The sequence below is a fragment of the Symphalangus syndactylus genome, chromosome 13 (genome assembly GCF_028878055.3).
Source record: "Symphalangus syndactylus isolate Jambi chromosome 13, NHGRI_mSymSyn1-v2.1_pri, whole genome shotgun sequence".
NCBI lineage: Eukaryota > Metazoa > Chordata > Mammalia > Primates > Hylobatidae > Symphalangus > Symphalangus syndactylus.
The window spans coordinates 99,857,658-99,884,195 of NC_072435.2; the positions used below are offsets into that span (position 1 = coordinate 99,857,658).

The following is a 26,538-nucleotide window of genomic DNA, read 5'->3' on the forward strand; positions in this document are numbered from 1 at the left end:
ACCCTGGAGTCATACTCTAATTTTTTCTATTTTCCTCCCTTTCTGATCCTTTATCCCACTTTCTTTTTCTTCCTCTTCCTTCTCCCTCTTCTTTGTCAAATAGAGGATTGAGTTATTATCACTGATCCATATGAAGTTCCTCTCTCATTTATTTTAACTCCCACCCCCATTTCTATTCCCCGACTTCCCATGTGCAACCTTCCTAATATGTTTGATACGCATCTTTTTGTTTGTATGTATTTTTAGAAAGTGATTATTGTTTTTGTATGCAAAAAAAATTAATAAAAAAAAAAAAAAAAAAAAACCAAGTGAATGCTGTAGGCCACCTCCTTAAAAAAATGCACATATACACCAAAATTTTTTTCTTTTTTTTTTCCTTTTTTTTTTTTTTTTTTTTTTTGAGATGGAGTCTCGCTGTATCGCCCAGGCTGGAATGCAGTGGCGCTATCTCGGCTCACTGCAACCTCCTCTTCCTGGTACGAGCAGTTCTCCTGTCTCAGCCTCCTGAGTAGCTGGGATTACAGACACGTAACACCATGCTCAGCTAATTTTTTGTACTTTTAGTAGAGACAGGGTTTCACCATGTTGACCAGGCTGATCTCGAACTCCTGACCTCAAATGATCTACCCGCCTCAGCCTCCCAAAGTGCTGGGATTACAGGCGTGAGCCACCACGCCCAGCCAATATACACCAAATTTTATATGCAGTTTAAGACCCACTGCACTCTAATCATCTCCAGCATAGCAACCCCTTTATCAGTTACCTCTGCATAGATTCAATGGCAAGTGCAGATGCTGCTTGAATTACAGTGGGGGACTACATCCTGATAAAATCCTTTGTAAGTTGAAAACAAGTTGAAAATGCATTTAATACACCTAACCTCCTGAACATCATAGCTTAGCCTAGTCTACCTTAAACATGCTCTGAACACTTACATTAACCTACAGTTGGGCAAAATCATCTAACACATCTAAGCCTATTTTACAATAAAGTGTTGAATATCTCATATAATTTATTGAATACTGAACTGAAAATGAAACACAGTATGGGTGTATGGGTATCAACATAAAGAGAAAAATCGTAAGTCGGATCATCTGTAAAGGGTTGTGTATGTTGTAAAATTTCAATTTCTGGCATCTTTATCAGCAGTCAATTTTGTATCTTTGAAGTATACGGAAATTGTGGAAATCTGCCCCTCTTTGTTTTGTTTTAGGATGATGTTACCATATTTGGTATGTAAGGGTCTCTGAACTTGTGAATGTTGTAAGATTTAGGAATAAACTTTATTATTGGCCACATTAAGTAAATATAATGCAATATTTCTTAGAGTTGTAATAATTGTTGACTTTGTTCTTTGAATGTTTGTAAGGCTTGGAAAGCAGGTTATAAACTGATTTCTCAATGTTGTTGTAGGTCTTGGAGGAACATGTGTGAATGTGGGTTGCATACCTAAAAAACTGATGCATCAAGCAGCTTTGTTAGGACAAGCCCTGCAAGACTCTCGAAACTATGGATGGAAAGTCGAGGAGACAGGTATGAGAGGGAAAAGCTGCTCTTCTGTTTGTGCTTTTGGGGGTTTGAGCTGCAATCTTTGTAATGCATCATCCATTTTCATGAAGATAGCAAATAGCCTAGTTGTTTTTATTGTTTACATTTTTGATGGATATAATCACTGGCGTTATCCTTTGTCAAGTATTTACATAGTTGTTATGGTAACAACAGATGCTGCATTTGGACTATGGTATTTCTATAATATAAAATTAGAGTTCTTTTGAATATATTGTCATGTAGTATTTGTGAGAAATCATACAATGTTTATAATTTGTAAGGAAGTACTAATTGCATTTGCTTTCTTTTGAAGCTGTTGCATTTTTCTCCCTCCAAAAAAGTCTGTTTCATGAGCTGATGTTTGTGGGGGGTGGGGGTTGTTTGTTCAGGAGGGGGTGGTTAGACTTTGTTGGATTAAAAATATTTAGAGTACCCTAGAAACCCAAGATGAGTTTAAGATATTGGAATTGTTAATTTTATTTATTTATTTATTTATTTGAGACGGAGTCTTGATCTGTCACCCAGGCTGGAGTGCAGTGGCACGATCTCGGCTCACTGCTAGCTCCACCTCCCGGGTTCACGCCATTCTCCTGCCTCAGCCTCCCGAGCATCTCCTGCCTCAGCCTCCCGAGCAGCTGGGATTACAGGCGCCTGCAACCACGCCCGGCTAATTTTTTGTAATTTTAGTAGAGACGGGGTTTTACCATGTTAGCCAGGATGGTCTCAATCTCCTGACCTCGTGATCCGCCCGCCTCAGCCTCCCAAAGTGCTGGGATTACAGGCGTGAGCCACCGCGCCTGGTGGAATTGTTAATTTTAGAAAGTAGATTGCATTATTTAGTAGAAGAATAAAGTGAGATCTGGCATAGCTTCCTGGCTAATTTATGACATATGTCACTCTGTTGTGAAGAGTGAAACTCCAACCCCTCTGTGATTGAGGTTTGAGACCTATGCATTATGGAGCATTTGAGGGAAAATATTCCAGCCAGTAACCAGGATAAACATTTTAATGGCTTTTTTGAGGTTTTAATTGTTTATTAAATGTAAAGATAAGGCATAAATATATACTTGGAAAAATTTCGCTCTCACTCAAACTAGTTATGCTTCTTTTGTTGATGCTTTTACTTCCTACTTAAAATAATAGTACCTTTTCCAAGTCTGGAATCTTAGAAAATCAGTAACTTTTAAAGTTTCGTAATGTTGGGGTCACATTGTTTGCTCAGACCCTTGAGACAGAGGGATATAAGAGGAAATTTTGTAAAACATTGATAATTACTGCAGCTTAGATGATTAGCACATGTGGGTGAGTTATATACTATTCTATTCCACTTCTAGTAAAGAAACAGCAAGTCCTGAGCCTTTTGTAGTGGTGGTAGACAGAGGCAGGGCAGGCAGGTTAGTCCAAGCTTCCTGCAGCCTTCTCCACCCACAAGCTACCTGGTCCTCTAGAACCATAACCACAGTGGCATCTGCAGTTACTTTTTTTTTTTTTTTTTCAGTTGAACCTATTTCTTAAGGTTTGCTCTAATTCTAACATTATGATCATATGAATTCAATATCCATGATCTATCTGTTCTCTTGGAGGCTATAAATCAATTTTTTGTGCTGTCATTCCCACTTCCAGAGGCTGGCCAGTAAGTGTTCTAAGCCTATTTTCAACACTTACTGTATAGCCAGCCAGGATCATGCCTGTAATCCCAACAGTTTAGGAGGCTAAGGGGAAAGGATCAGTTTGAGACCAGAAGTTAGAGACTACCTTGGACAACAAAGCAAGGCCCTGTCTCTACAAAAAATAATTAGTCAGGCATGGAAGCCCTCTCCTATAGTCCCAGCTTCTCAGGAGGCTGAAGCAGGGGGATAATTTGAGCCCAGGAGTTCAAGGCTGCAGTAAGCTATGATTGATTGCACCACTGCACTCCAGCCTGGGCAACAGAGTGAGACCCTGTCTCTAAAGAAGAGATTACTGAGGCTGGGTGCAATGACTCATGCCTGTAATCCCAGCACTTTGGGAGGCTGAAGTGGGCAGAGCACTTGAGGTCAGGATGATGGCCCACACTTGTAGTCCCAGCTACTCGGGAGGCTGAGGCACGAGAATAGCTTGAACCCTGGGTTGGGGGCTGCGGAGGTTGCAGTGAGCCCAGATTGAGCCACTGCATTCCAGTCTGGGCAACAGGGTGAGACTCTGTCTGGAAAAAAAAAAAAAAGGAGAGATTATTGAATACCAAAGGGTTGATTTTTATCCTTTGAAATTTAATATTACTTTAGTGTCCTGACTTAAAGGATTAATTTAATTATGACAGAATCAAAAAGAATAAAAAAGTTTTCTCTTTGACAAGATATGGGAGTTTGGAGGGAAATGTGATAGACTCTTAAAATTCTGTCTAGGCCGGGCGCGGTGGCTCACGCTTGTAATCCCAGCACTTTGGGAGGCCGAGGCGGGCGGATCACGAGGTCAGGAGATCGAGACCATGGTGAAACCCTGTCTCTACTAAATGTATAAAAAAAAAAAATAAGCCGGGCGCGGTGGCGGGCGCCTGTAGTCCCAGCTACTCGGAGAGGCTGAGGCAGGAGAATGGCGTGAACCCGGGAGGCGGAGCTTGCAGTGAGCCGAGACTGCGCCACTGCACTCCAGCCTGGGCGACAGAGCAAGACTCCGTCTCAAAAAAAAAAAAAAAAAAAAAAAAAAAAATTCTGTCTAAACGGTCAGTGAATTTTTTCCGTAAAAGGCCAGATGGTAAATATTTTAGGATTCTTGGGGCATAGGGTCTCTAGTAGCTACTTAACTCTGCTCATGTAGTGTGAAAGTAGCACTAGAAAATATTGAAATAAATAAGCATGACTATTTTAATAAAGCTTTATTTACAAAAAGGTGATGGGCTGGATTGGCCCATGGTGCAGTTTGCCAGCCCCTGGCATAAACACTGTTACTAGTGTAGTAACTCCATACTTGGCTACATCAGAATCTCTTGGATTTTCTTACAAACAGAGAATCCTAAGCCTTAATATATCCCAGAAATCAGTAAAATTCAAGCTCGTTTCTAGATAAAGAAGGAAAAAGTTTGTGTATTGTTATTTTAGTTTAAAATTGTCAAGAGATCTGTCTTGTATTATTTAATTGTATTAGTCTTATAAGAATATTTGAAGATGAAAAAGTGGCATATGTGCTCAAAATGGAGGATTTGTCCTTTCAGATTGCCTTTTAGAGCTCTGCTCCCTGTGTTTCACTTGAGTGGTTATTGAGAAATGATCTTTGCCAGAAGTTGAAAAGCCAAACAAGATTTTGTCTTATTTTCTTACACAGTTAAGCATGATTGGGACAGAATGATAGAAGCTGTACAGAATCACATTGGCTCTTTGAATTGGGGCTACCGAGTAGCTCTGCGGGAGAAAAAAGTCGTCTATGAGAATGCTTACGGGCAATTTATTGGTCCTCATAGGATTAAGGTAATTGTGTGACATCCTGACTAGCTTTTTTTTTTTCTTTTTTCTCTTTTTTTAAAACTTTAGTTAGAAAATGTTAAAGTTTTATAATAAAAGTAATAGCCACTGTGACCCAGACTATCCAGTTTGGTGATTTTGCTATCATATCATCCTACGGGGCCTTGTGTGGAGGTATGGTAAAATGTAAGCATACTGGACCAGACCACCTGGTTTTGAGGCTTGGCTCCAGCACTTACTAGCATTGTGACTTTGAGTAAGTCTGTTAACTACTCAGTCTTAATTTATCCTTTTTACTATATTATTGTCCTCCTCATGAGGATGAAATGAGACAATGTAGTGAATGGCCTTTGTTAACTATGAAGTTTACAATTCTGAGAAATGATTACTTAATAAGGTTTTTATATTGGTTCCTTTGTAGGCAACTAATAATAAAGGCAAAGAAAAAATTTATTCAGCAGAGAGATTTCTCATTGCCACTGGTGAAAGACCACGTTACTTGGGCATCCCTGGTGACAAAGAATACTGCGTCAGCAGGTAAAGAAAAAAAGCAGGGTGGAAAAGAAAAACCCATTGTGGATATTGCTTTTGCATTTTTCTTCGAACCCACTGCGTCAATTTCTTGGGCTTCAGACATATTTCTTTGCCACATTGTGCCCTCTCTGGGGGCAGGGGTTTGGGAGAAAGAGAAAAAGGAAAAATGATTTTAAAGGACAACATTTTAAATATTGAAAACTTCAAACATTGGTCATCTTGCTACACAGAGTTAGTATCACTAACATACTAGTATAGATTTATATTTGTATTTGAAATTTACTTATGCATGTATGAGTATGAAAGTATGTAATAAAACCAAATGGATATTCACAAACATTTTGTAAAATAGGTATGATACATATATACATTTAGATTTTGTAAAATGAGGATCATGTGTTACCCGTTAACACTTGCAGAGTGGCTGCTAAAAGAATTAGAGGCTGTCAGGCCATTTAGATTTATCAGAATCTAAACCCTACTCAATACTGTTTGAATGGTTGCGGTGTCCGTGTAGAAGGACCTCCTGAAACAAGTCAAGCAAGGAGATGTTTTGCGGTGTGGTTTATTTTTGCCCGTCAAATGGTAACACTGCCGACATTGTTCAGGAGCTTTCAATTATGAAGTCATTAAGACAGTGTTGGTAAATGTGTCTTCTTGGATGCTTTTTGCTCGGGAGTTTCTGATTGTATTATAAATTACTCTTCTCCTTCAGGCTCTTTTTGATATATGCTTTTATCGTTTCTCACATGGTGGAAGAGGGAGAGGCAGGTCTCTGGGGCCTTTTTTATGAGGACGTCAGCCCCATTGATGAGTGCTCTGCCCTCATGGCCTAATCACCTCTCAAAAGCCTTACCCCTAATATCATTGCCTTGGGGTTTAGGATGTTAATGTGTGCATTTTGGGGATACATAAACATTCAGACAATAGCAGGCTCCCTTCCGATATTTTTTAAAAACTCATTCTCTAACGTGCTTTTATGATCTCTGTGTCCCTAGCTCAACTAGAAGACTTTTGTCAGGTTCTACTCCTTATAGTTGGCCAAACAGTTCAAAATCATTTAGTGTGAAGATGAATTGGACTAACTGACTAATATCAGAAGTTACACAGTTTGCTGTGTTTAGCTATAGGTAGCTTGAGCTACTCCCAGCAACTGAATGGCAAGAAAGGGTATCTAAGAATTATAAAAACTTCCCATGTATTATGTGTGTAGCTAGTAGAATGTTTATCATCTTGAAAGTATGTTCTTGTCAAAGTAAAAATGTGTACATGGTTTAGTAATTATTCATATAGGAACTTTTTTTTTCTTCTTTCTTCCTTTTTTTTTTCCCAGTGATGATCTTTTCTCCTTGCCTTACTGCCCGGGTAAGACTCTGGTTGTTGGAGCATCCTATGTCGCCTTGGAGTGTGCTGGATTTCTTGCTGGTATTGGTTTAGACGTCACTGTTATGGTTAGGTCCATTCTTCTTAGAGGATTTGACCAGGACATGGCCAACAAAATTGGTGAACACATGGAAGAACATGGCATCAAGTTTATAAGACAGTTTGTACCAATTAAAGTAAGTGGGTTTGCCTGTAGGTTTGTTGATTCTACATTCATGGTAAAAGGCAAAAAGAGAGTTGAGTTGGTGGTAGAAGCATCCTTTCAGCATTATAAACCATCAGGAATGCTGATTCCCCTACTGTTGTATACTGGTATATAAACTTGTACCTCCCTACCATCTAAACACCTATATAGCTTTATTCTTATTTATAGATTAATAATCTCTTCCTTTGTCAACTTTCTCAATTTTGGTTTTCTTCTGTTCTCTTCTGTTTAACGCTTTCCTTTATGTATTCCTTTGTCATCTTTGGTCTGTTAATACTTTGTTTCTTCATATGCACCAGAGATTTAAATAAGAGTTCAACACTAGGCCCCACCTGCACTCCCTGGCTCCCCACAGGACATTTCCCTCTTGGTATATAATAACATAAACACTACATACTTCTGGCATCCCTGAAAGTGATTATCTCATTTATTTATGTGTGCTAACCTTTTTCACTCTTTTAATCTTTTGAAAAGAGCTAATACTATGCCAAGTCACACCTGGGATTTGTTACCATTATCACAAATGTTTTGATACATAAGAGTGACAAAACTGAACACTTAGTGTGTGTCTCAGACTAATAGATAATTTTCTCTAGTGCAGGGAAAATGGTGGGACTATTTTGTTAAAGTTAAGGAATTAATAGTTTGTTGTTTTTTTTTTTTCATCTCTCAGTGGGTTGACTTGAGTTGTGTGTGTGACTGTGGATCTCCTAATGCTGATAGATAAGAATATGAACTTTGGGATCAGAACAACCTGAATTCAAATAATATTCTGCCAATTTCTTACTCTATGACTTTGGAAGAGTTACCTCTCTGAACCTGTTTCTTCTGTAAAATGAGGTTGAAAATAGCATCTAACAATTCTTGTGAGGATTGCATTAGCCAACACTTATAAAGTACCTGGTAGAGAGTAAGTCTAAAGTGAATCTATCTCATAATATTGTTATGAAAATTAAGGCACAGATTTCCTGGAAACTGTCAGTGCTTGATTACTGTAGCTGTTTTTTATTTTTACCTTTTTTTTTTTTGAAACGGAGTTTCGCTCTGTCACCCAGGCTGGAGTGCAGTAGCCCAATCTCGGCTGACTGCAACCTCTGTCTCCCAAGTTCAAGCGATTCTGGTGCCTTAGCCTCCTGAGTAACTGGGGCCACAGGTGCGTGCCACCACACCCGGCTAATTTTTATATTTTTAGTAGAGAGGGCTTTCACCATGTTGGCCAGGCTGATCTTGAACTCGAACTCCTGACCTCAAGTGGTCCTCCCATTGCAGCGTCCCAAAGTGCTGAGATTACAGGCTTGAACCACCGCACCTAGCCTGTAGCTGTTTTTTTAGAGTAGAGGTATATATGCTATATTTGCATTAGAGCTATGATTTGTAAACAACAGCTGTATGTATATGCTGTACTGATAGAAAGTAACATCTTCCTATATACTTTTTTTTAACATTTGGGGTGTTGTGGACCCTTTTGAAAACCTGGTGGACTATTCCTAGTAAAATAGGGTTACCAGAGTATCTGATTCCCACAGCTGGGTATTAAACTCTTTGTATTATAAAGTGACCGAATGGAAGGAACCTTCTGTGGAGAGTGGGGAGAGGGTACATTTTGGACAGAGAATGTAGTATGTTTACAAAGCCTCTGTGGGGAGAAATATTTTTCTAGATACCAAAAAGGCCTGATTGAAGTGCAAAAGTGAATAAGGGTGGAGGTGGGATGAGGCCCTTATCATTTCCAAACAAATCTTAAGCAATGGACCAATTAAGCTCTTTTCCAAGGATTAGAACATTTTAATTAAAATTAAACAAGAAAGACTTTTCCAGTACGTTCAGAGAGGCTTATTTAACTATATAAGAAGGAAAGGGAATTCAGGAAGGAAATTTTTATTATTCATTGATGTCAAATAAAATAACCCTGGATAGTTTTCCAGGTGGGTTTCTTTTTTTTTTTTTTTTGAGACGGAGTCTTGCTCTGTCACCTAGGCTGGAGTGCAGTGGCGTGATCTCGGCTCACTGCAAACTCCGCCTACCGGGTTCACGCCATTCTCCTGCCTCAGCCTCCCGAGTAGCTGGGACTACAGGCACCCGCCACCACGCCCGGATAATTTTTGTATTTTTAGTAGAGACGGGGTTTCACTATGTTGGTTAGGCTGGTCTCGATCTCCTGACCTTGTGATCCTCCCGCCTCGGCCTCCCAAAGTGCTGGGATTACAGGCGTGAGCCACCACGCCCGACCCCAGGTGGGTTTCTAAGTCATTATACCTATTCCGTAGGTTGTTGTTGACATCTATTTGTAGTGGGTTGGTATATTTATTCTCCTCTGCCATCTCTCAAGTATCAGTGCTTGCTCATTTCTTTCTGCATCCTTAACAACTGAAAACACCCCCTGGTTCTGATAAATACCCACATTTCCTTGCCCACTCCGATTTTTAAAAGACTTTCTAACTGTTACCTATATCACTATGGACCTGCTCTAATTTAATCTATCCTTTGTTGTCAATGAAAGCTGAGCATCTGTAATCAAAAGAGAATCTCTGAATTTGGGCAACAGTTGCCCTTCATGGGATTAATGATTCTGGGTGAATCACAATATAGAAACCTGGGAAAAGCAGTAAGTCATTGGTTTGATTTTAGGGATGGTAGTGTGCTTTCTGTAGCTTGCTTTTTTCCCCCATTTTTCTCTGAATTTTATTGTTTGAGAACTCTTTCAAAGAAAGCCCCTCTAGCAGACAACATTGAGCAGCGAAAAAGGAGATAATCATTTATCATCCTAATGTTAAGTGAGGGAGATGGGACATAAAAGACCTTTCAAGCACGATTTTATATTTTAACTTTGGGTTAACCAGATGGAAGGGGAAGGTAGAGAATCCAACTTGATAAATGTCTTTATTTCACAGTAAAACTTTATCACTCTTACAGGTTGAACAAATTGAAGCGGGGACACCAGGCCGACTCAGAGTAGTAGCTCAGTCCACCAATAGTGAGGAAATCATTGAAGGAGAATATAATACGGTAAGGAATGGGCCCAGGTTAATACTTTATCAGAAAGCAAATAACATGCTTATTGAGTATCTTATAGGAACTTAAAATGACTCTTAGTGATTTCCAAATGTACTGGTTCTGTGCCCATTCTTAGAATCTCAATAACTTACGATATAAAATTTGTTTTGGTGGCCGGGTGTGTTAGCTCACGCCTGTAATCCCAGCACTTTGGGAGGCCAAGGTGGGCAGATCACGAGGTCAAGAGATCGGGACCATCCTGGCCAATGTGGTGAAACCCCGACTCTACTAAAAATACAAAAATTAGCTGGGCGTGGTAGCGTGCGCCTGTAGTCCCAGCTATTTGGGAGGTTGAGGCAGGAGAATCGCTTGAACCCAGGAGGCGTAGGTTGCAGTGAGCCGAGATTGTGCCACTGCACTCCAGCCTGGGTGACAGAGCGAGACTCCACCTAAAAAAAAAAAAAAAAAAATTGTTTTGGTAAAGGGATGGCTTCAGATTTTTTCCACTGTAACTTAAAGTATTATTAGTCAAATGGCTATACAAAGTCTACAGAATTTTTAAATGAGCCAGAATTTCTGCCCTGTGTTCTTTCCTTTCATCTCCCCAGGCAACCACTTAAAAAATAATTTAGTTATAGACTATGATGTCATTGTCTTTAAACTTGGATAAGTTTATTAAGACATTATGAATTCTCTTTTTCCTAATAAGAAGTGGAAAATAATTTCTACTATATCATATATGTTCAAAGGATTTTTTTCTGAAGACTTTATTTAAACTCTTGCATTACTTTCTTACTGAAATATTTATTTCCAAGTTTGGAAAATGAAATCAGATTAGCTTGATAAGCAGAGAAAAATATGATTAGGTAATAAATGCAAAGCCTTTTTGTTATTAGTCACTAATAATAATTTTTCAGGTGTTGCTGGCAATAGGAAGAGATGCTTGCACAAGAAAAATTGGCTTAGAAACCGTAGGGGTGAAGATAAATGAAAAGTAAGAAAAAAATCTTTATTATGTCATATTTGTGGGGTTTTTTTTGTTTTTTGTTTGTTTGTTTGTTTGTTTTTTGTTTGTTTTTTTTGAGACGGAGTTTCTCTCATCTCCCAGGCTGGAGTACAATGGTATGATCTCGGCTCACTGCAACCTCCGTCCCTGGGATCAAGCCATTCTCCTGCCTCAGCCTCCCATGTAGCTGGGATTACAGGCGTGCATCCCCACACCTGGCTAATTTTTGTATTTTTAGTAGAGATGGGGTTTCGCCATGTTGGTCAGGCTGGTTTTGAACTCCTGACCTTTTGGCCTCCCAAAGTGCTGGGATTACACGTGTGAGCCACTGTGCCTGGCCCATTATGTCATATTTAATACTATTTCAGTTATTTACAGCATTGGTCAATTATGGAATTTTAGTTTTTTGTTGGTATGTTTGTTTTTTTGAGACAGAGTCTCGCTCTGTCACCCAGGCTGGAGTGCAGTAGTGCAGTCTCATGTCACTGCCACCTCCACTTCCTGGGTTCAAGCGATTCTTGTGCCTCAGCCTCCCTGGTAGCTGGATTATAGGCGCCTGCCATCACACCTATAATCATGCTGGCCAGGCTGGTCTCCATCTTTTGGCCTCTAGTGATCTACCCACATCAGCCTCCCAAAGTGTTGGGATTACAGGTGTGAGCCACTGTGCCTGGCCGAATTTTAGATTTTTTAAACCTAATTTTTACCATAGTTGAGCTCTTCAACTATGAAGAAATGAAACTTTTCTTCCAGTGCTGTTGGCACATTAGTGTTTCCTGTTTGTTTTCTTTTATCCATTTTGAGGGGAGTTATAATTTAGAATCCTCACTCTTAACCACTGTGTTGGAGTTCTTCCATTCTAAGATTTCTTAGAGTTTTCTTATTTCTTTGATTTTCAGAACAGTGGCCAGAATTGTCATGATAAGTTTTTTTGTTTCTTTGAGCTGTTTTGTTTTATTTTTAATATATTAGAACATTGCCCCCAGCTAGAGTCACAATTTTGGGCTTCCCTGGAAAAACGGAAGATTTTGTTCTCCTTAATTAATAATGGTAATTAATGATGATTTTTAACTGAATAAAATTGCAGGACTGGAAAAATACCTGTCACAGATGAAGAACAGACCAATGTGCCTTACATTTATGCCATTGGCGATATACTGGAGGATAAGGTAGAGCTCACCCCAGTTGCAATCCAGGCAGGAAGATTGCTGGCTCAGAGGCTCTATGCAGGTTCCACTGTCAAGGTGAGTGTTGTGCTTGTTGCTCATTAGATACTGTTGTCAGTAATACTCCCAGTTCCTTATTTAGGGGGCAGTTGGGAAGTTTTGCAGATCTTGAGTAATTTAGTTATTTTGGTGATGGCATCCTAGATGTCCTTTATTAGTTGTATTCCATACAAGATATTATTATGGCTGCTGTACATTGTGACTTTATTATGAAGATTGACACTCCGCCGGGCACAGTGGCTCATGCCTGTAATCTCAACACTTTGGGAGGCTGAGGCAGGCAGATCACCAGGTCAGGAGTTCAAGACCAGCCTGGCCAACATGGCGAAACCCCGTCTCTACTAAAAATGTAAAAATTAGCTGGGCATGGTGGCGCACGCCTGTAATCCCAGCTGCTCAGGAGGCTGAGGCAGGAGAATTGCTCGAATGGGGAACCGGGAGGCAGAGGTTGCAGTGAGCCAAGATCGTGCCACTCTACTCTTGCCATGGCTACAGAGCGAGACTCCGTCTAAAGAAAAAAAATTAAAAAAAAAAAAAAAAATTGACATCTTGGATTCACACTATGAATAAAAAGAGCTTGATTAATCAGGTTTCAGCACTATTGTTGAATAGTGTACTTTATATCCATATACTCTAAACAGTTGTATTTTATGTCAATTTCATCATTACCAATATAAGTAAAATGTTCTAAGTCTTTTTATGACACTTATCTAGGCTATAAAAGGACTTGAGGATTTAGGTAATGGTGTCAGTGTACAAAGTAGCTTAAACCACTATTCAGGCCTTATTACCTAGTCCTTGGAAAATATCTGTCTTAGAGGCCGGGTGGGGTGGCTCATGCCTGTAATCCCAGCACTTTGGGAGGCTGGTGCGGGTGGATCATGCGGTCAGGAGATCGAGACCATCCTGGCTAACATGGTGAAACCCTGTGTCTACTAAAAATACAAAAAATTAGCCGGGCGTGGTGGCGGCGGGTGCCTGTAGTCCCAGCTACTCTGGAGGCTGAGGCAGGAGAATGGCCTGAACCCGGCAGGCGGAGCTTGCAGTGAGCTGAGATCGTGCCACTGCACTCCAGCCTGGGCGACAGAGTGAGACTCTGTCTCAAGAAAAAAAAAAAAAAAAAAAAAGAAAATACCTGTTTTAGAATGTTGAATATGTTAAATGTTATACTAAATTTTAAAATGATTTTTTTAAAGTCAGTATAGGATGTTAAAACTCTTCAGTATGTTTCATGGGACTAGATGGCCAGAAAAGAATAAAGATGGCTGTTTTTTAAAAAGGATTCCAGAAACATTAGTTGTAAAGAATTTTGGCATTACCCATTTTCCTTACATTGGTTTCAGTTGGTTACAATAATGGGAATCTCAAAGAGTGATGCTAGCAAAATTTGTGACCTGGGGTTATTTGGGATGTAGCATAATAAAATCTCACATTTTGAATTAACGGATTGAGGGTTAAAAAAGGTTTTGAATGCCAGATTGACTGATTATCGAGGGAATAGCAGTTGGTTCGTATTACTATTTAGAATAAATTTAACAAGACTACCTCTTTGAATTACATCTTGTATGCATTGTTGCAGTTGTTGAGTATCTGGTACCTCAATATAGCTTGAGATTGGATGCACTTAATTTATTCTTAAATTCATATCTCAGTGGTTTCCTTAAAAAAAAAAAAGGCTAAAACATTGAATGGAGTTGTACACTAAAGTAAGGTACGGCTGGGCACAGTGGCTCACACCTGTAACCAGCACATTGGGAGGCTGAGGCAGGAGGATCACTTGCCCAGGAATTCAAAACCAGCCTGGGCAACATGGCGAAACCCTATCTCTACAAAATATACAAAAAATGAGATGGGTGAGGTGGTGTGTGCCTCTTAGTCCCAGCTACACAGAGAGCTGAGGTGGAAGAATCACCCGAACTTGGGAGGTGAAGGCTGCAGTGAGCTGTGATCACACCACTGCAGTCCAGCCTGGGTATCAGAGTAAGACCCTGTCTCCAAAAAAAGAAAAAAAAAATTTCAGGGAGGCGGAGCTTGCAGTGAGCCGAGATTGCGCCACTGCACTCCAGCCTGGGCGACAGAGCGAAACTCCGTCTCAAAAAAAAAAAAAAAAAAAAAAAAAATTCATGGATCTTTTTGTTTCCTTTGGACATACTCTTCTCTGTCTCAGCTGTAATCTAAGAAGACCTCTACAGACCTCAAGAACTCTCTTTATGCATGCAATTCCATCCTCTTTTGTTTTCTGCCTTGCAACTTGAAACCACCTTGGCTTCCAGGAAAGACCCTGGACTCTGTTTGAGCTCTGCTTCTCTGCACTGAGGCTTAGAAACTGCCTGTGAGCAGTAAGCTGGAGCAGTCACAGGACTCATCTCATTTGTTTCCCTTCCCGCAGGGATCACAGACTTGCACTGCCTCTTGGTCGATGTCTTAAAAAGTGTTGCTTCATCCTTGTCTGGTTTTCTAGTTGTTTAAAGCAGGAGGGTAAATATGGTCCCTGATACACCACTGTGGCATAAGTCGTTGTCTGCCTTTACTTTTAAATTAGAATTCCAAGGGTCTATGTATTTTTTTTTTTTTTTAGAGAAAATGGATTGTATTTATTGTTTGTAGAGGGGAGCATATTTTAAAGATTTTATCTCCCTGTTTAGAGAGTGAGAATTGTACTTCTCTTATTTTAAATACAGAGTGTTACTTTGGATCACCTCTGTGTATAAATATAACCGCTAGGCTTTTACCAGATGGCATTATAAACCCTATTATTGCCACTATTGAGTACTACAGCAATGTTCAGTTAATACATGCAGCCTTTTCTGTATATCAAACTATTACTATGTTAGTATTGTATATTATAGTAAAATATAGTAATATATCTATATGTTAAATTATAATATCTATAATCTTATTATAGATTTCTAAAGGTGGGATTATTAGGCCAAAAGGATAAAATGTTTTATGGCTGTTAATATGTATTACCTAATTGATGTTTTAAAGAAATCTTTTAATTTTTTATCACTGATAATACAAGACTATCAGATTTGGGTACACCAGTATTATTTTTGGCTGCTTTATTAAGGGGAAAAAAGTGTGTCATTGTTGATAACATCAGTTGGTTGATGGATGGAGAAGCTGCATGAATCTTTTTCTCATAGTCTTACCAGACTTCACACTTCTATCTACTAAACTTTTCAAATAAGTTAATGGTTCTCAATGTAGTAGATTAATTAATTGATATCTGGGATTGAGACTTTGCATACTTTGGGTAGAAATTTATTACTCTTATTTCCTTTGTCAATTTTGACTTTTTTGAATACCTTTGTTTTTTTAAGTTATAACTTTGCCTATTATAACTCCTTACCTCCATTTTTAAACAGTGTGACTATGAAAATGTTCCAACCACTGTATTTACTCCTTTGGAATATGGTGCTTGTGGCCTTTCTGAGGAGAAAGCTGTGGAGAAGTTTGGGGAAGAAAATATTGAGGTAAGTTCTTTTCCTCTTTTCTCCTATGTTATATTACTACTTTTTTTCTTCAGAATTTAAAATATGTAGAAGACTTAAAAAATAGTACAGAGAATTTTCATATACCCATTATCCAGATTCATATATTACTAACATTCTGCCAATTTATTTTATACACTTTTAGTAGTCTCTCATTCTCTGTGTGTGAGTGTGTTTCTGTGAATCATTTGAGAGTAAGTTGAATTCTCCTTTACCCCTAAATACTTTCTTGTGTATTTCTATGAACGAGGGCATTTTCTTATATAACCGTAGTGTAGTTACCACTTTCAGGAAATTTAGTATTGGTGTAATATTTTTATCTGATTTAATTTTCATTTTCTAATTCTGTCAGTTGACCCAATCATATTTCCTTTTACTATTTAAAATCACATTTATTGATTTCTCTTGATTAATTATAGGAAAATGAAAAGAAAAAATAAAAATTAACATTTTCACTGCTCATGCCATTAGTACTACTTGTTTCTAGCACTCCTCTCTAATTTGTACTAACTTTTCTGCTCACATTTTATCATGGAGTTAAGGAAAATGCACATGAAATACACTATTTCTGTATACACAAATAATGCCACCCAAAAGGACTGCTGTTTTAAATCATTTTAGGGAAAATTTCCAATAAAACCTTTTGAAAGACCAAATTTGTGAATAAGTCGATTTTTTAAAATAAAAAGCCTATTTTAAATCTCTTAATAATCTTTTTCTTTATCATATGCATTGATAGTAGCATGTAATATGTTGGTCTATTAGTAACACATTATTAACCTTTTTTTCTGATTATAAGAATAGTATATCTGGCTGGGCATGGTGGCTCATGCCTGTAATCCCAGCACTTTGGGAGGCCAAGGTGGGCGGATCACCTGAGGCCAGGAGTTCGAGACCAGCCTGACCAACGTGGAGAAACCCCATCTCTACTAAAAATACAAAATTAGCCAGGAGTGATGGTACATGCCTGTAATCCCAGCTACTTGGGAAGCTGAGGCAGGAGAATCGCTTGAACCCGGGAGGCGGAGGTTGCGGTGAGCCAAGATTGCGCCATTGCACTCCAGCCTGGGCAACAAGAGCAAAACTCCATCTCAAAAAAAAAAAAAAAAGAAAAAAAAAGAAGAATAGTATATCTTTATTATAGGAAGTTTCAAAATTAGGAAAATATCAAAAAGGAAATTTTAATTCATGAAGAGATAACTGCTATTAATATTTTTGTGTATTTCCTTCCAGTTTCTTTTTCTATAAATATTTTGATGCATTTTTATATTTTATGTATGTATATATGTGTATGTGATTTTGTGTGAGTATGTATGTCTTAATTTTTTTCAAAGTTTGATGAAGTTACTCACAGTTTTAGGTCCAAGCTTAATATTAATGTTATGTCATGAACATTTCCTGTCTTTAATTCTCTAAAATCTCCATTTTAAAAAAATGTGTAATTCTTCTTTTAAGGGGTGCTATACTATAATCTGTTAAGCCATTCTTTGATTAGGTTGTTTACAGTTTTTCATTATTATAAATAGAATGACAAACATCTTCATAATTCATTGTTTCTCAGTTTATTTTTTGAATAGATTTCCTGTGTGAGTTTGTATATACATGACATATATATAATTAAAATTTGAAATTTTTAATATATGTTTCGTATTTCTTGGTAGACAATATTTAAGTTTTTTAAAATTTGCTTTTTTATTATAGAAGTATAATGTGTTTGAATTCAAGAAACTTTGAAAAATGTAAGGGAAAGAGGAAACAATTACTTATGGAGTAGAGCTGCAACAGCAATTGTTAGCAATTTGGGGTGATTCCTTTAATTTTCTTCCTATATAATTGTGATACTATGATACTATACATTAAATTTTGTAATCCATGTTTATTTTTAAAATTATATTATATATCACAACATGGAAGAACACTTCTTATGTCTTCATAATCAGTTTGCTCATAAAAGGTAGCGAATCATGTTTTGAACTGAGGCTAGCAGCTGGAGGAGAAAAAAAAACATTTAGTCAACCAGGAATTATATTAGTAAGGATGCTGTCCTTCCACCCTCCCTTCCTCCTTTCTTCATTCCTTCCCTGTCTCCTTCCTTCATTGCTTTTAGTGAATAATGCCAAAGGAGGAAATGTCTTTTGGAAGCATTTAGCAAGAGAACTAGATATTTACCTTAATTGATCCTGGCACCTTATTTGTTTCTTGCCCAAGTTGTCATTCACAGTGGATAACAAGATAGTATTGAGGTTTGTGTATGTGTATGTTTTCAATGTATGACAACAGGTAATTAAATGGCTTATTTCTCTCATTCCCTTGCTCTTTTTTGTTATTAGTTAGGGTGTACTATTTTGAGGTAGAGATATACATAATTAAGGGATGAGCTTATAGCAAAAGTGCCTGACAGCAAGGAGTTTAAAGTCATTTACCTTTTGACCAGATTCCTATTTATTCCATGAATTTTATTATTTAATGAAAGTCTACTTATTAAAGAGTCTCCACCGTCTTTCACCATATATGTTTGACAGACTTACTGTTTAAAATAATGGGTCTAAATTTTGCTTTTGTATTTTCTTAGGTTTACCATAGTTACTTTTGGCCATTGGAATGGACGATTCCTTCAAGAGATAACAACAAATGTTACGCAAAAATAATCTGTAATACTAAAGACAATGTAAGTGCAATTCTCAATCCCTTCCAGTAATTTTATTTAGTTTTTTTTTTTTTTTTTTTTTTTTTTAAGATGGAGTCTTGGTCTGTTGCCCAGGCTGGAGTGCAGTGACGCTATCTCGGCTCACTGCAGCCTCCGCCTCCCGGGTTCAAGTGATTCTCCTGCCTCAGTCTCCCAACTAACTGGGATTACAGACTCGTGCCACCACACTGGCTAATTTTTGCAGACGGGGTTTCACCATGTTGGCCAGGCTGGTCTTGAACACCTGACCTCATAATCTGCCTGTCTCGGCCTCCCAAGGTGCTGGAATGTACAGGCGTGAGCCACCGTACCCGGCTTTAGTTTTTAATATATAGCTTAGTTGGTCACATGGTGCAGATGGCATTCCTTCAGTATTTCGCCTGCCAGTTGTCTCAGCTAATAGATACCAACAGCTGGCAAGGACCTTGGCTGCACTGCCTGCTGCCCCCTCATCTTCACTGGCTCAGGGCCCTACACTTAGTCAACAGGCAGCCAAAACTTACTGAGTGAAGGAACCAAAGGCACAACTTGAGAACTGTCTGTGTTTGTGTTTATAGAAGAGGAACAATAAAGTCATCGACTATCTAAATATAATGAATAACAAAAAAGAACAAGAGCAATGCACGTTTGATCCTCAGCAGCTGGCACTACTGAGAAAGAGCTCTTAATTGAGTTCTAAGATTTCATTGCCTGATGCTACATGTAACGCTAGCCTGGTGTTATTACATGTAAATCTAATGTATTTTAAGTGCTTTTTAGTAGTCCTCCCACATATACTTTATTCATACCATAAACCCCCAGTTGTCCAGGTGAATATGTGTAAGAGTACAATATGCAATATATTACAGTACTTTTTTTTTTTTTTTTTTCTGAGACGGAGTCTCGCTCTGTTGCCCAGGCTGGAGTGCAGTGGCGTGATCTTGGCTGTCTGCAACCTTCACCTCCCAGGTTCAAGTGATTCTCCTGCCTCAGCCTCCCAAGTAGCTGGGATTACAGGCACCCACCACCATGCCCAGCTATTCTGTATTTTTAGTAGAGACGGGGTTTCACCATGTTGGCCAGGCTGGTCTCGAACTCCTGACCTCAGGTGATCCATCTGCCTTGGTCTCCCAAAGTGCTGGGATTACAGGTGTGAGCCACCGCACCCGGCCTATTACAGTACTTTTTAGCAGAAACCTATGAAAGCCTGTGAGCAAACTCTATACCTCACAGGGTTTTTTTCCATATGTATGAAATGAGGGATTGGATAATTCATATTTTTTAAAGTTTTTTGACTGCGGGACACGGGTATATTCATATACACACACTCTATTTAGTATTGACTCTTAAGAAAACTGATCTTTTTAACTTAGCTGAACACTTTTTAAAGAAACGACCTCAGTAAAAATATAAATGATGTTAATCTGTATGTTAAAAGCCTAGTAAACTCTGATAATCTTTTAATCTCGAAATTTATATATAATTAAGCCATGTATCCTATTTGGAAACTACTGCTTTAGGCAGTAGGACAGTTACAGGTTGGTTTTTTTGGTAAAACCAAGGGTTTTAGAAAACATTTTCCTGAATCCTCTGCAAAAAAAGATTCAAATGAATATACTAGGATAACCCATAATGAAGCTACACAGCTAACATAAATAACAATTGTATATATAGTTTTTCTTTTTAGGCAAATTTTCTCAAAAGTTTGTTTATATGAGTATACATTAGATACCACTTTTACTGAGACAAAAGGAGAAAATGTCAGCCATTCTCACTGGCAGTATATTAACTGCCCCTGTCTCACTGAGAGAGACTTCAGTTGCTCATAGCAGTCAGTGAAACCTTGAAGGTTTCCTTCCTACCAAGCAAATCCATTTTAACCATATGTATTTTGCTCTTTTTTCAATGTTACATTTGTTCAAATGGCATTGCTAGAATAATATGGAAAATAATTTTCCTACCAATAAACCTGTCAGTAGTTGAGGTCATATGTAGGGTGACAGTGTTTTCGGTTATTTTCATAGATAAAGATAGTAATAGAGAAGATGAATATTTGTTACCTCTCTTTTGTCATGAGCAATCTGAGGTAAAAGCTTGTAGAACTTCACTATCCCTGGGGCGTGCTTTATTCATTTTGAGTCAGTCACTTGACTTCAGTGTCTAAATGTCCTTGATTCTAAATTGTACTTACGGTGTTTATTATCTGCTGGCTTTTGTTCTCTGCTATTTTATTTTTTTTACATAAAATATTTATAATAAAGATGAAGAAGGTACTCACCATCCAAAGTCAAGGAATGTTAACATTTTTGCTATATTTGTTTCAGGGCTTTTTTCTTATAAGAGATAAACCATCATATATGCAGTTTATAACAGCTTGTATTTATTGAGCTACTGTGTACCAGGCACTATAGAGCTCTACAGATATTAACTTATTTAATCCTTACACAGTCCTGTGAGGTATATGTGCTATTGTTTACTCCTTTTTATAGATGAGGAAACTGAAGCACATGGAAGTTAAGTAATTGTGCTCAAATCATTTACCTAGGTAAGGGCAGATCTGTACATTTATTCTCACACAATGTAGATACCATGCTATTAACTATTATCTTATGCCTATGCAGTCTTCCATCTTCCCTCACTTCAAAAGGTAAAACTTTGAAGTCGAAGGGTCTTCGACTTACGTTCTTATGTTTGCCACCTATTTATGAATGCATAAACATTATACAGTGTTCGTGGTTTAATTACAGGTGGCATCCTCATTATGTAGAGCTCTGCAACTCTTTAATAATCTCATTATTTTTTGAGACCCTTTCCACATTATTACATGGAAATCTATTTTAAGTGCTTTTTAGTAGTTCCTCCTACAGATACACTTTCTTCATACCATAAACCTGGAATCATCAGGGAGAATATGTGTAAGAGTACAATATGCAATATATTACAGTCCTTTGTCAACAGAACAACCTCCTGATTGTTTCCAGGGAGCGATGGAACCTTAGACAAGCTCTGCACCCCACAGCCTAAGTTGCCTCATATGTTATGACGAGATTGGACTAGATAGTCTAGTCTGAGTCTGCGCTGAAAATCTATCAACTCAACAGTAGAGTGCATCAGATTTCTCTGCTTTTGGCAGAGGTAGCCAGAGTTTGAGATTTCAAATTTATCCAAAATAATTTCTACACAGGTATTTTAGAGTGCCAGACATTTTTCTTTTGCTTTCAAAAATGTTTTCAGACTTTGCTGGGCACAGTGGCTCACGCCTGTAATCCCAGCACTTTGGGAGGCCGAGGTGGGTGAACGGGACCAGCCTAGGCAACATGGCGAAACCCCATGTCTATTAAAAACAAAACAAAACAAAAATGTTTTCAGACTTTAATGGTCTTGCACTATTTATCCTCAAAACCTTATTTAAAATTACGTTTAAAATTTTATTTTTATTTTATTTTTCAGAGACAGGGTCTTACACTTTGTCACCCAGGATAGAGTGCAGTGGTGTGATCATAGCTCACTGCAGCCTCGATCTCCTGGGCTCACGCATTCCTCCCACCTCAGCCTCCCAAGTAGCTGGGACTACAAACGTGAGCCACCGTGCCCAGCTAATTCTTCTTCTTTTTTTTTTTTTTTTTTCTGTAGAGACAGAGTCTCCCTATGTTGCCAGGCTGGTCTTGAATGCCTGGCCTCAGGTGATTCTCCTGCCTCAGCCTCCCAAAGTGCTGGGATTACAGGCTTGAGCTATGATGCCCAGTCAAAATGACCTTTTAATTTGAATGACTACTCTTAAGGGTCCCAGCTATTGCCGATAGTCTCTGTGGAGCTGAGACAATCAAATATGGGACGTGAGGACACCCTGCACTTTGATAATATTTTCCAGAACATTTTGGTGATTAAAGACTTGTAGGCATCTTTGCCTTTTGTATTTTTTCTCATAAAATGAGTAAACACTTGCAGCTGTCCCTTGTCTCTTTGTTCCTGTTTGAAGTGAACATCATACTCTATGTTTTGGTTCATGTTGGGGAGTCTTTAGCCTAAATAGCTGTTAGCAGCAGTCATTAAAGTCTCTGGCTGTTTTCCAGGTGCGGTGGCTCACACCTGTAATCCCAGCACTTTGGGAGGCCGAGGTACATGGATCACCTGAGATCAGGCATTCGAGACCAGCCAGGCCAACATGGCGAAACCCCGTCTCTACTAAAAATACAAAAGAATTAGCCGGCATGGTAGCACCTGCCTGTAGTCCCAGCTACTCGGGAGGCTGAGGCAAGAGAATCGCTTCAATCCAGGAGGCAAAGGTTGCAGTGAGCAGAGATCGCGCCATTGCACTTCAGCCTGGGCAACAAGAGCAATACTCCATCTCAAAAAAAAAAAAAAATGTCTCTGGTCATTTTCTTTTTTTTTTGAGATGGAGTCTCGCTCTGTCGTCCAGGCTGGAGTGCAGTGGCATGATCTCGGCTCACTGCAAGCTCTGCCTCCTGGGTTCACGCCATTCTCCTGCCTCAGCCTCTCAAGTAGCTGGGACTATAGGCACCCGCCACCACGCCCGGCTAACTTTTTGTATTTTTAGTAGAGATGGGGTTTCACCGTGTTAGCCGGGATGGTCTCGATCTCCTGACCTTGTGATCCACCTGCCTCGGCCTCCCAAAGTGCTGGGATTACAGGCCTGAGCCACTGCACCTGGCCAGTCTCTGGTCATTTTTGAGTTGGATTTTTAAGAAACAGACTGGAGAAATGCTCTAAGCTGTGTAGGAAGAGAAGGGGAGAAAAATCAGCTTAATTGCATTATTGTATTTTTTTTTTTTTTTTTTTTTACCTTAGGAACGTGTTGTGGGCTTTCACATACTGGGTCCAAATGCTGGAGAAGTTACACAAGGCTTCGCAGCTGCACTCAAATGTGGACTGACCAAAAACCAGCTGGACAGCACAATTGGAATCCACCCTGTCTGTGCAGAGGTGGGTCATCTACACTTCTACAGTTTAAAATGTACCACATAGAAGCACACCACGCAGCTTATACATGGCAGATCTAGGACCCTGAGTTTGATAATGATTCCTCAAAAGAGGGCCTTGTCTCTAAAAATTAGTTTTCGTCTTTCAATATTGATTGCTTATGGTATGAACTGGAGGCTTCCGTCATGTCAAGTGGTAAAAATTATGAGAGTGATTTATAGAGCTGTGCCTTAAATATTTTATTTATCATATCTTCTAAATTATTTTCATGGCAATCAGTTAATAATGGAAGAGCTTCAATCTTAGTTATTCCACAGCTATCTTGAGGCTAATTGATACTGTCTGCCTCTTCAGCTTATGGTATCAGTGAATGAGATTTGAAAATGATGCTTTCAAAAGATCAAATGACAGTAGAACTAGAAATTGACCAATCTAGGCCTCTGGGTGTCAGTGTTTCTTCGCTGCCAGTGATCATCCAAGAGTTGAATATTGTAATACCTAACTGCATAGGAATGGTAAGCCAAAAATGTGTTTATATTAGAGAACTTGGGAAGGTGTGGGAGGAGGCACGTCATACTATACCAGCTTATATATGGAGTTGAAAATTGCAGTGATTATCTGTTGTAGCCAGTGGCTTCCAAGGTGTACATTGCACTTACAAACATGCACACACACACATATGCACATTCTTGCCAGATTTCATCCAGCAGCCCCATGACTGGTTGTTCTGTCTGTTCATGGTTGCCTTTGTACAACTGAACTCATTGCTGAGTATGTGGAATGTCAGCTTTAAGACCTGGAAAAACGTTTTAGCTCTCTTTTGCTTTGTCTTCTCTGTGATCGAGAATCCTCTTCTATTAATAGGCACCTGGCTGGGATATAAGCCTAAAATATTAACATGTTGAGAGATTAGGGCATCATTTATTTCTTTCATTTATAGAAAGCTGCTGTTTTTGTGATGGAAATAGAATTAAGCTTCAAAAAAATATAAAAACTGAAGTCTTGATCAATGCCTTTAATGTGCGATAGATCTTTTATTCAGTGTAATGACTCAAACTGCCTGTGTTGGGAAGGAGCCAATTAACTTTGCTTTCTAGAGTACGTTAGTTTCCCAGGGCTACTGTAACAAAGTACCACAAACTGGGTGGCTTAAAAATAGCAGACATTTTCTCTCTCTCAGTTCTGGAGGCAAGAAGTCCAAACTCATGATGTCAGCAGGGCCAAGCTGCCTCCAAAGGTACTAGGGAAGAATCCTCCCTTGCCTCTTCTTCTGTCTTCTGGTAGCAATGGCAATCCTTGGCATTCCTTGGCTTGCAGATGTATCACTTTTATCTCTGCCCCCCTCTTCACATGGCCTCATCTCTTGTGTGTCTGTGTCCAAATTTCCTTCCTCTTTCTCATAAAGAAACTCCAGTCATTGGATTAGGACCCACTCTAATCCAACATGATCTCATTTTCACTTGATTACATCTGCAAAGACCCTATTTCCAAATTCACAAATATTGGGGGTTAGGACTTGATCATGCCTTTTAGGGTTATGGGGACACAATTCAACCCACGATAGTGAGTATATTTAAAAATGTAGATGCCATTTCAAGATACTCACAAGCTTCAATAACTATTTTTGATAGGAACGAAGGAAAAGACGATTTTATTGTCTTTTGTATATGAGTGTCTAATTTTTTTGTCTGAATTCAGCTCTCAGTGGGCTTGTTGAAAGAAAGACTGCTGTGTGCTGGCCTCTGACCCCCTCAGGAGGCTATTGTGCTGTGATCCAGCAGCAGCATACACGGCAGCATCTGGCGGGGTGATTGCCAGCTGAGCAGAAGTATGCAGTGAGGATGCAGGACATCTCCTGAAGCCCATGGCTGTGGGGAGGTCAGCCAAAGGCCTATTCTCCTTGGTATGCCTGGCACATTTGAGGCTGTGCATCTCCATCTGTTGGTCCTCTTATGATATTGAAGCTCAGAGGCTGAATGTTCTGGTGCTTTGATAGGACTCTGATATTTTGTTTTCCCCAAGCTGTTGGCTAATTAAGAAGATAAAAAAAATTGGGTGAAATCGCACTCTGTGAACACACTTGTCAAGCTGTGTGCACAGTGCTGTGCTAGACACTGGGGACACAGCAGGGATTTGAGATAAGCTTAGGAGGAGAGGAGGCACCTAGGAGATGTGCCAGTTAACAATTCTGTCTGATGGGTCCTAGGATCAGGGTAGATATAAAGTGCTGGAGGCACTGGAGTGCCACCTTTATGGTTTTTGCCTCAGGGATTCTTGTGATCTGTTTTTACTCACAGAGCACTTCTGACCCCAGATGTGTGGGGGTTTTGCTCACACGAACAACGAGTTCTCCAGCTTTCTAGACACCAGCTGTGTGACCTATAATGTAACTCAATTCTGATACCAGCTGCCTGGAGTTAGCATCAGATCCTACAAGGGCTCATTCCCGTAAGACTGCCTCCACTGCAGAGGCCAGTGTCAAGCCCAGGCCTCCTGTACTTCTGACCTACCAGCTATAAAGTCAAGGGGTTAGGCCGGGCGCGGTGGCTCACGCTTGTAATCCCAGCACTTTGGGAGGCTGAGGCGGGTGGATCATGAGGTCAGGTGATCAAGACCACGGTGAAACCCCGTCTCTACTAAAAATACAAAAAAAAAAATTAGCCGGGCGTGGTGGCGGGCGCCTGTAGTCCCAGCTACTCTGAGAGGCTGAGGCAGGAGAATGGCGTGAACCCGGGAGGCGGAGCTTGCAGTGAGCCGAGATTGCGCCACTGCACTCCAGCCTGGGTGACAGAGCGAGACTCCGTCTCAAAAAAAAAAAAAAAATTGCTAGCATGGCTCACAGAACTCAGGAATAAACTTTACTTGTATTTACTTGTGTGTTATAAAGGTTGCAACTCAGGAACAGCCAAATGGAAGAGATACACAGGGCAAGGTGGTTGTGGGGAGGCGGGGGACGACAGAGCTTCCATGTCCTCTCTAGGTGTGGCACCTTCCCAGCACCTTGATACTCACCAACCTGGAAGTTCTCCAAACCCCTCATTTAGGGGTGTTTATAGAGGTCTCATTATGTAGGCATGATTGATTAATCATTGACCATTGGTAATT

The 26,538-nt window shown here is 39.4% G+C and overlaps 1 protein-coding gene across 10 annotated transcripts in view; it reads left to right on the forward strand.

The window, feature by feature from the left end:
* Positions 1 to 26,538, forward strand: part of TXNRD1 (thioredoxin reductase 1) — a 187,339-nt gene that overhangs the window by 98,275 nt on the left and 62,526 nt on the right. For all 10 annotated transcript variants that reach the window (XM_055235464.2, XM_055235465.2, XM_063615191.1 and 7 more), the window contains 10 exons: positions 1,414 to 1,533; positions 4,849 to 4,991; positions 5,407 to 5,522; positions 6,853 to 7,078; positions 10,021 to 10,113; positions 11,019 to 11,095; positions 12,195 to 12,351; positions 15,702 to 15,809; positions 18,400 to 18,495; positions 23,302 to 23,436. In XM_055235464.2, coding sequence (XP_055091439.1) covers positions 1,414 to 1,533; positions 4,849 to 4,991; positions 5,407 to 5,522; positions 6,853 to 7,078; positions 10,021 to 10,113; positions 11,019 to 11,095; positions 12,195 to 12,351; positions 15,702 to 15,809; positions 18,400 to 18,495; positions 23,302 to 23,436 — 1,271 coding nt within the window. The remainder of the gene's footprint in view (positions 1 to 1,413; positions 1,534 to 4,848; positions 4,992 to 5,406; positions 5,523 to 6,852; positions 7,079 to 10,020; positions 10,114 to 11,018; positions 11,096 to 12,194; positions 12,352 to 15,701; positions 15,810 to 18,399; positions 18,496 to 23,301; positions 23,437 to 26,538) is intronic.